At 55.0% G+C, this 9,710-nt stretch overlaps 1 protein-coding gene across 1 annotated transcript; it reads right to left on the bottom strand.

Annotated features, from left to right (window-relative positions):
• Positions 1 to 1,275: 1,275 nt before the first annotated feature.
• Positions 1,276 to 4,276, bottom strand: APOC3 (apolipoprotein C3). The gene is made up of 4 exons (XM_003923668.4): positions 4,170 to 4,276; positions 3,489 to 3,556; positions 3,231 to 3,354; positions 1,276 to 1,578 (listed from the first exon to the last, which is right to left on the bottom strand). The coding sequence occupies exons 2-4, from the start codon at positions 3,541 to 3,543 to the stop codon at positions 1,461 to 1,463; spliced, it is 297 nt and encodes a 98-aa protein (XP_003923717.3). The 5' UTR covers positions 3,544 to 3,556; positions 4,170 to 4,276; the 3' UTR covers positions 1,276 to 1,460.
• Between the last annotated feature and the right edge of the window lie 5,434 nt (positions 4,277 to 9,710).

The raw sequence follows: 9,710 nt of genomic DNA, 5'->3' as shown, positions 1-9,710 counted from the left end.
CACATGGCTCCACAGATCTGGGCAGTGCACCCGTAGAGCCTTCCCCGTCCTGTCTCTGCAGGACCTTTTGCCTCCTCATGCAGGCCCCTGGATAATCTGCTCCATCCCCATGTCCCAATCTCCAGTGTATCTTAGCTACCCCTTGGGAAAAGGAGTTTGCTCTGTAGTTCCTAACCTTCCTACAACAGCAGGCAGCCAGCCAGGTCTGGGTGGGAGCATTTTCCAGATAAGGGTGCTGAGATCTCTCGGTCCAGAGAGAAGCCCTAGGAAATTTCCAGAAAGAAAGCAGTCTCCAGGTGGGGCGGGAGGTACTGATGCCACTGAGATCTGTAAAGGAGCCCCTAACACCTGACATAGAAGTGACAAAACTTCTCTGCATCAACTGAGCAGAATGCACGCGGCTGACCTGGGCTCAAGGTCCGGCCCTGCCACGTGCTGGCCCTGTGACGCTGGGCAACTCCATTCACCTCTCTGGGCCTCAGTTTGTTCATCTGAAGAATGGAGGCCTACTCAAGCCATCTGCAGCTCTAGAGCTCTCTGGCCTGACATCTTTCAGGTGGTGGGGACACGAAGGCAGCCTCTGTTGGGGTGAACTTGTGCTCCTTTCTGGATCCCAAGACACTGCCCCCTGCCACTCCAAGCTGGGTCCCAAGGGCCCGGTCAGCTCAACTATAATGATGACAACATTTATCAGGCATCTTCACATGCAGGGGCTGTGCCAAACCGTTTGAACACTCTCTCATTTCAACCTCATGACACACCTGCAGTGGAGGAGGTACTGTCCTACCCATTTTACATGTAAGGAACTGAGGCTGATGTCAAGTGGTTGAGTCAAGACTAGCACCTTGTTGCATCTTACTCCAGGCACGAGCCCATCCGGCATCCTCCCCTTACCCGTACCTAGGAGGGCCAGGTGGCCTGGGTAGGGGAAGAGAGCTCCACAGCTTTGAGTGAACACACACAGTCTCAACTCTGATGAGGACTTAAGTGCCAGGCATAGTAGCTGGCATAGGGCACCCATTCAAGTCACGTTGAGCAGCACCTAACAGTTTATCAAAGTATCAGCAAATGTATTGTCCTGTTTGATCTTCCACATAAACCTGTCAAGGAAGGCAGGGTACGGAGGGTGACTCCTACCTTAGAGATGAAGAAACAGAGGCCCAGAGACCGCCCAGCTACCAGGAAGTGGACAGAATGCTGGCCAGTGCCCACCCACAAAACAGCCTTGGCCCTTTCCAATGCCCAGACACAGATGGCACACTTGCGATGGTCCACTCATAGTAGCTTCTTGTCCAGCTTTATTGGGAGGACAGCATGCCTGGATGGGGCCAGGCATGAGGGGGGTGGGAGGGCATTGAGAGTATTGTCCCTTTTAAGCAACCTATGGGGGCAGCCTGGAGACTGCAGGACCCAAGGAGCTGGCAGGATGGGCAGGCAGGTTGACTTGGGGAGTTGAGGTCTCAGACACCCTCGGCCGGAATTGTGATCTCAGGGTTTGAATCCCAGAACCCAGAGAACTTGCCCTTAATCGTGCTCCAGTAGTCTTTCAGGGAGCTGAAGCCATCGGTCACCCAGTCCCTAAATCAGTAAGGAGAAGCAATGGAGGTTGGGGAACGTGAGAACTCCTTTGTAGGCAACATGGGACCCAGACCCATGTCCCCACGGGCTCTCCCCTCCACCCTCTCAACTTCACTTGCCCAGAGATCTCAGGCAGGAATCACCCACGGCTGCCACCCTGGGAGAAGAGATACCCTCGCAGGACCCCCAGCCAAGTCTAACTCTGCTATCTCCAGGTCACATCTGATGTTTGTACCCCTGGGCCTAAGGCACAGAGTGACTTGGTGGGGACATGTGAAAGGTCAAGGCTGTCACTGTTTTCTGTGCAAACAGCACCCCCTGGAGTTGTAAAACCTGGTGACTCTAAGCGGGGTGGGGCAGAGGGAGGCAGCCTCTCATTTAGAAAGTCATTAGAGGATTAATTAGCTGTGTGATCTGAGGCAGGGCACCTACTTGCTGTGAGCCTCAATTTTCTCATCTGCAAAGTGGGAAAATAGCGCCTACCCCATGACCGGTTCTGAGGACTAAGAATATTCAAGCACACTTCTGCTATGCCGGCCAGTGCCAGTTGGGTGAGGTGGAGAAGGGAGTGGGGGAGAGGAGAGGACGGGTTAGCAGGGGCAGGATGGGAGAGAAGGATGGACTTCTGCTCACACTGGCCTCAGCTCTTGGAACAAGGCAGAAGCGCTCTCACACCCAGGCTAGAATTGGGTCAGGTGGGTCAGGTGAGGCCTCCCAAGGCAAACCTCTAGCCCAGGGGTCCCCAAGCATCAAGTCACAGATGGGTACTGGTCCATGGCCTTTTAGGAGCCGGGCCACACAGCAGGAGATGAGTGGTTGGTGGGCGAGCATTAGCACCTGAGCCCCGCCTCCTGTCAGATCAGGCGGCATTAGGTTCTCATAGGAGTGTGACCCCCCTACTGAGAACTGCGCATGCGAGGGATCAGGGTTGAGTGCTCCTTGTGAGAATCTAAGGCCTGATGATCTCAGGTGGAACAGTTTCATTTACCCTCAAACCATCCTCACTAGTCTATGGAAAAATTGTCTTCCACAAAACTGGTCCTTGGTGCCAAAAAGGTTGGGGACCACTGCTCTAGCCAGACCTTCAGGAAAAAAAAAAAATGGGTCAGGTGCGGTGGCTCATGCCTGTAATCCCAGCACTTTGGGAGGCTGAGGTGGGTGGATCACCTGAGGTCAGGAGTTTAAGACTAGCCTGACCAACATGGTGAAACCCCATCTCTACTAAAAATACAAAAATTAGCTGGGCATGGTGGTGTGTGCCTGTAATCCCAGCTACTTGGGAGACTGAGGCAGGAGAATCGCTTGAACCTGGGAGGTGGAGGTGGCAGTGAGCTAAGATCTTGCCACTGCACTCCAGCCTGGGTGACAGAGCGAGACTCCATCTCAGAAAAAAAAAAAAAAAAAAAAAAAGGAAGAAAAATGGAAATAAAGGCTAAAAATGGCCCATCCTAGGGCTGCACTGGGGAGCGCAGAGGGACTGGGAGGAACATAGTCCCGATTCTGGCTCTGTGAGAAAAGAGGAAGCCAAAGAGGAACAGGCCCCGGGGAGGCCGGGAGCACCATGGTTCCGCTGCTGGCTCTCACCAGGGCAGGGGCGGGTGGGAATGCAGGGAGCTGGCAGGGAGGATGGGGAGGGACGGCTGGCGGGTTACCTGGCCTGCTGGGCCACCTGGGACTCCTGCACTTTGGTCAGCGCGTCTTTGGCGGTCTCGGTGGCGTGCTGCATGTAGTCCTGCATGAAGCTGAGAAGGGAGGTGTCCTCGGCCTCCGAAGCTCCTGAGGAAAGAGCAGGGCTGAGCAGGCTGGATGGGCCTCTGGTCAAGCCCTGGGGTCCTGCTCGACCACCCATTGGGACCGGGATCCCCAAGCCACCTCCACCTGCCCCCAGCCCAGTCCCACCAAGTGCTTACGGGCAGAGGCCAGGAGTGCCAGGAAGGCAACAACAAGGAGTACCCGGGGCTGCATGGCACCTCTGTTCCTGCAGGGAAGAGTCCTGTGAGGAGCACCCCAGAACCCCATGCCTCCCTGAGGAGGCGGCGTGGCCCCTAAGGTGGAACCTGAGCTGAGTCTGCAGAGGGAGAAGGGGCCTGCTCCCTGCTAATCCGGGCTCTCAGAAGAGGGACTGGTGAGGGGCAGGGGACTGAGGCCCAAAGGGAGGTGGGCGGCATGGAACAGAAAACCCACCAGCCTGGACATCAAGGCACCTGCAGTCCGGACTGGTCTCTGTCCAGTCCAGCCAACATGCTGTGCAACTTCGGGTGCTTTCTGGCCCTCTCCAGGTCTCAGTTTCCCTGGTTGAGGTAGGCCTGGGCTGGCTAAGCCTTCCTCCAGCCCTAAGCCTGCAGAATGAGGGGGGCGTGCACTTGGAGCCAGTTCCAGCCCCACCCGCTATGTAGCTTTGGGCAAGTGACACCCTCCCAGGCCTCCATTTTCTTCAGGTTGTGGTGAGAGGTGGGGGCAGCCGTCCAGCTCCGAGGTGTCCTTGGCTCCAGCAAGCGCTTCTCCAGGCTTGCTGGCTGGCTGGGCAGCGAGCTCCTCTTGCCCCGCTTCATCCTCCTCCCCTCCTCTTCCCCCTCCCCAGAAGGCATTACCTGGAGCAGCTGCCTCTAGAGATGAACTGAGTGGTCAGGCAGGAGGGTTCCGACCTGTTTTATATTGTCTCCAGGGCAGCGGGCACTGAGGACCAGCGCGCCGGGCAAAGGTCACCTGCTGACCAGTCGAGACCAGGGCCTGAGGCAGAGCGGCTGGATGCAGCCAACTGGTGGGAGAGTTGGGAAATCCCTAGGAGACTGTGCCCACGCTGCTGTCCTGCCAGCCTTGCCTCCCAGATGGGCTTAGGAACTGGGGGTGGGCCTGGGGAGTCCCCCTATTCCTTCCTAGCAGACTGGCTCCTCAGGGAGAGGCTGGTGAGAGGGGAAATGGCTTGGGGATAGCCAGGGACCTCAGGCCCATCTCAGCCCCTTATGCTGGAATTTCAGGCCCTCCCTCTGCCAGCCCCAAACCCTGAAAACAGCCTGGAGAAGAGGATTGAGGGGCTTCTTCAGACTTGAGAACAAGTGGCGGGGTTGGGCTGGGGGATGTCTGGAGGGAAGGCCTGGAAGAGAAGGCAGCAGTGGCTCCTGCAAGGCCCGGTGACAGGGCTGAGCTCTTACAGCCCCCTGCAGCACCTCCATCTCTGGGTTTCAATCCAGATGGGTGAGCGCTGCTCACCCAGCAGCACCCCCCCACCCACCCCCTGCCCTGTGTGCCCCACCCCCACCACAGAGTTCAGGGCAGGGTTTGGTGGAGAAGGGCCAAGGTCACTCGGAACCCAAGGCCTTTGTCCCTCCCTCCGCCAGCCCGGCTCCCTGCCTTGCCCTCTGGACCCACTGATAACATCCCCCAGGGCAGGAACTGGTCTCATGGCTGGGGCCCTCCCCAACCGGGCCCCAGGACTGATTCTCTCGTTGGGCTTCCTGGGCTCCTCAGCATGGTTGGGAGAAGAGCAACTCTCACTGCCCCCTGGCTGTGGGAGCACCCGGGAGGAACAAGGTCTGGTGAGGACAGGGCACAGAGGAGTTGGTCTGGGAGGGAACGCTGACCCTTCTCGGGCTGAGATGTCTGCTGGGCCCACAGTGAAACTGTGGCAGGGATGGCAGATGAGGGGTCCTGTCTTCTGGATGCTGAGACCTTGGAGCCAGGACATCCAAGGCACTTTTTTGATCCAGGCCACAGAGGTAACATCTCAGAGCCTCAATTTTCTGAGAATAAAATGGGGCTAGAATACAGATTTCCCAGAATGGTGCTGAACGGGAAATGAGATAGAGATGTACAAAACAGCAGGTCCACAGAGGGGCTCACGCATCCCTCCCTTCCTCCCGACACTGCGCCCTTCCCAGACTGCGGAGTCTGCAGGCAGAAGGAGCCTCCAACATAAAATAGAGCTCTGGCAAGCCATCCTCTCAGAAGAAGTAACTAACACCACAGCGTGAAGTCAGAGGCCTGAGAAAGTGGCCTGGCCCTGCCCTCAGACTGCTTTATCGGTGGCTGAGATTTGGAATTCCTCTGTTAGATATTCATTCCTGGCTGGGCACGGTGGCTCACACCTGTAATCCCAGCACTTTGGGAGGCTGAGGCGGATCACTTGAGGCAAGGAGTTCAAGACCAGCATGGGCAACATGACAAAACTCAGTCTCTACTAAAAATACAAAAAATTAGCCGGGCACGGTGACAGGCACCTGTCACTACTCAGGAGGCTGAGGCATGAGAATTGCTTGAACCCGGGAGGTGGAGGTTGCAGTGAGCCGAGATTGCAACACTGCACTCCAGCCTGGGTGACAGAGTGAGACTTGGTCTAAAGAGAGAATGAGAGAGATTCATTCCTTTGACTTAAGACTTTGTTTTCTGGCCGGGCACAGTGGCTCACGCCTGTAATCCTAGCACTCTGGGAGGCCGAGGTGGGTGGATCACCTGAGGTCAGGAGTTCAAGACCAGCTTGGCCATCATGGTGAAACCCCATCTTTAAAAAAAAAAAAAAAAAAAAAAAAACTTTGTTTTCTGTTTACTTGCATTTGCCAGTAATCAGACTCCTGTGAAGTAGATGTTAACTCCATTTTATAGGTTAGAAACCTAAGGCGTGAAGCAGTAGAGACCTACCCAAGTGCACAGCCCATTAGTGGTAAGGCTGGGAACGTTAATCCAGGTCTTCACACACCCAGGAAGGTACCAGACAGCTTAGAGCTCTGAGACCCTACAGTGACATCAGTCACATCCCAGAACAAATCTGTCTCAAGTCTCCTGCTAACAGCAGACTTTGGTGGTGGGGTAGAGAAGGTGATGAAGCAGTCACTGGAGGATTTGGTATTGGGGATGCCCTTTTCTGCTTCAGACTGATTCTTAGCCTGGAGGCAAAGGCACAGCAGGGACAAAGATCCAGGTGGGGGCGAGCAGCCAGGTCCATGGGCCCCCGGCATGCTAGAATGGGCTGGCAGAGTCCCATGTTCCTGGATCCTCCAAGCCCTTCCATCTGTGCAGAGGGTCTGGAGGAGCCTGGTCTCTCTACTGCATGGCAATGGACCCAGGAAGGTCAGGAGATGTGGGCAGAGAGACCTGGCGGGGCGGTGCTGAGCTAGATGCTGCACACCTCCAGGAAGCCTGGCGCCTTGTCTTCTTCCAAGGGCTTGGCACTGTAAATGCCTGTGGCCCCTCGTCAGCAGTCCAGCCTGCACCCTGGCGGGGGCTCTCTTGGTGGCCAGGCTAGGCTGCTCTTCTCTCCCATCATGCCTCCCCTGGAATGAAGACTTCTACGGGGAGAAGCCAGTGGTAGGTGGGAGGAAGAGGCAATTCGACCTTCCAGAGCCAAAAATGGTCCTCTGGGGTTGGGCTGTTTCACCTTGTGTCCAGGTGAAGTTTAGTACATGAGCCCCCATGATCCATGCCCCTCCCACTAGGCTGACCTGGGCAGCCCTGATTCAGACCTTTTGGCCAGAGGCCCTTGTTCATCACATGTCATCATGCTGGAAGTTCCTCCTAGTATCTTACCCAGATCCCTCCTATGGCAACAGGAGCTGTCCGTTAGTTCTTCCTGGGCTTGCGGGGAGGGCCTTAAAGCATACGTGAGGCACATGTCCATGTGACCTGCTTGTCCCTGGCTCAGCCTGTCCCTGGCTTGATCCGAGTTGTCTGCTCCTGACTCTAACCACCGGATTGACTCCTGATTTGATCCCTGTGTGGATGGCCAGGAGGGGTGGCTGGAGCTAATGCTGAGGTGTCAGCCTCATTGCCTCACCAACCATTAAGTCTGTCTGTTGTACAAATAAGGAGAGGCTTGGAGAGGCGATATCTCCCTCAAAATCACACAGGCATTTTACACCACTCAGGTGGACGCCTCTGACTCACAGGGCCAGGCCTGGCTGGAAGGCTGTCTGCTCTTCCCGTCAGCTACTTGCCCCCTGCAAGACTGGGCACAGGGGGCTCTCATTCTCTCCCTACCCTCAACACAAATTCATCTACAGATTGATGCAAAACATAACCACAAACTTTGGGAAGTAAATACATTCATTAATAGGTCACGTCCCCGCCACATTGAGAGGCAGCAGGCCCCCTTGCGAGTGTGGGCGCACGCACAGGCTGCGCCAGCCCCTTGGTTCTTAGTGATTTGCATACTTCTGTGAACCCACACACACCCTGGCGGACGCTCTTGGACATGATCAAATGGTGCAGGTGCTCCCAGTGTGGGTGCACCCAGGTAGGTGGGCGAGACAGAAGCGCCTCTGGGCCTCTCCTATGCTAATGACACCTGCTGTTCAGACTGCAAGTCCCGGAGGTCAAACTGCAGCTGAGGTGTCATTCCTGACTCAGTCTCCTCCTCATCTCTGGCCTGGGGAAGGGGCAGGAGCACTGCCCTTTGCTCCTGCTGCAAGCTGAACTGTGCCTGATTCAGGAGCAGGGTTGGGAACAATGGGTTCCATGGGGGTGAGCCTGGCAGGAGTAAGACGTGGCTAACATTTAGTGATCACTTTTACTATGTGCCCGACATTGCTGCAAGCACTATAAGATTATCTCAGTGAATGCTCACGGCCTAGGAGGCAGGTACAATGGTAGGTTTCACCAAGGCAACCGAGGCTCAGAGAGCTTATGAGACTTGCCCAAGGATATACAGGCAGGATGTGTTGGATGCAAAGCCAGGGAGTGGACTCCAGGGTCTGACCCCAAGAGTCACTGAGAGATGGCACAGGCTGCATCAAAAAGGAGGCAGCATGGCAGCGTGAGGACCATGGTGGGGTGATGGGGTCCCAGTAGAAGGGGCGCCAGAGTCAGAGGGTCATTTGGCTGCCTTTGATCCTATGAGACATCAGGCCCCTTCTGGAAACTGAAAAAATGAACACAAGGCAAATTAGAGTTAGCACAATTGTGGTCTACTCTGGGGCGTTCATTTTTACAAATAACTGTAGCTCACTGTTGTCAGCACTGCACTTGCCGACAGGATCCAGCAGTGCAATGTGTTAGATGTCATCTCCTAGCCACTGGGAGTGGTGTGGTCTGGCAGAGGGACCCCTGCTGATGTGGTGTGTCACCTTCTCAGTGGATGTCTGTGTGTGATAGGGAATGTTGCCTCATTCAGAGATCCATTAGACATCTAAGTAGAAGACCGCCTAGGCACCACCACCATTACCCTCCATCCCCCAGTGAGGTCCTCCGAGAGCCTCAGGTCCCTAGACTCTGCTCAAGCCAGCTGCTCCTGCCCAGGGAGTGTGGCTGAGGGTAGAGGAGGGCAGGAGTCAGGCCTCAGGCTGGTCCCACCCATCACCCTGCCTCTGGCCCACCTGGCACCCCTCACAGAGCTGAGTCTCACTCTGTCACTCTCACTAGAGGAGGGAGCACTCTACGACACTCCCTGCCTTTCTCCAAATCAGGAACACAGTGTGATTATTATAATAACAGCAACTGTTTTTCAGAGCTTACTCTGTGCCAGGAACTCTCTAGGCAGCCCTATGTATCTGTGGTTTCTGTGTCCAGGGATTCAACCAGGCTTGAATTGAAAATATTTTTTTTATAAAATTGCATCTGTTGGCTGGGCACAGTGGCTCACATCTGTAAGTCCAGCACTTTGGGAGGCCAAGATGGGAGGATCACTTGAGGCCAGGAGTTGGCGACCAACCTGGGCAACATAGCAAAACCCCATCTCCATTAAAAACCATTAAAAAAAATTACATCTGGACTGGGCACGATGGCTAGCACCTGTAATCCCAGCACTTTGGGAGGCTGAGGTGGGCAGACCACTTGAGGTCAGGAGTTCGAGACCAACCTGGCCAACACAGTGAAATCCTGACTCTACTAAAAATACAAAAATTATCTGGGTGTGGTGGTAGGTGCCTGTAATCCCAGCTACTCAGGAGTCTGAGGCAGGATAATCGCTTGAGCCCGGGAGGTGGAGGTTGCAGTGAGCCGAGATCACGCCACAGAACTCCAGCCTGGGTGACAGAGTGAGACTCCGTCTCAAAACAAAACAAAACAAAAAACGAAAAGAAAATTGCATCTGTACTGAACATATACAAACTTTTTTGGTGGTTATTCCCTAAACAACTATTCACACAGCGTTTACATTCTGTTAGGTATTATAAGTAATCTAGAGCTTTAAAGCGTACAGGAGG

The sequence above is a fragment of the Saimiri boliviensis genome, chromosome 6 (assembly GCF_048565385.1).
Source record: "Saimiri boliviensis isolate mSaiBol1 chromosome 6, mSaiBol1.pri, whole genome shotgun sequence".
Classification (NCBI taxonomy): domain Eukaryota; kingdom Metazoa; phylum Chordata; class Mammalia; order Primates; family Cebidae; genus Saimiri; species Saimiri boliviensis.
This window is presented reverse-complemented; position numbering and strand designations above follow the sequence as displayed.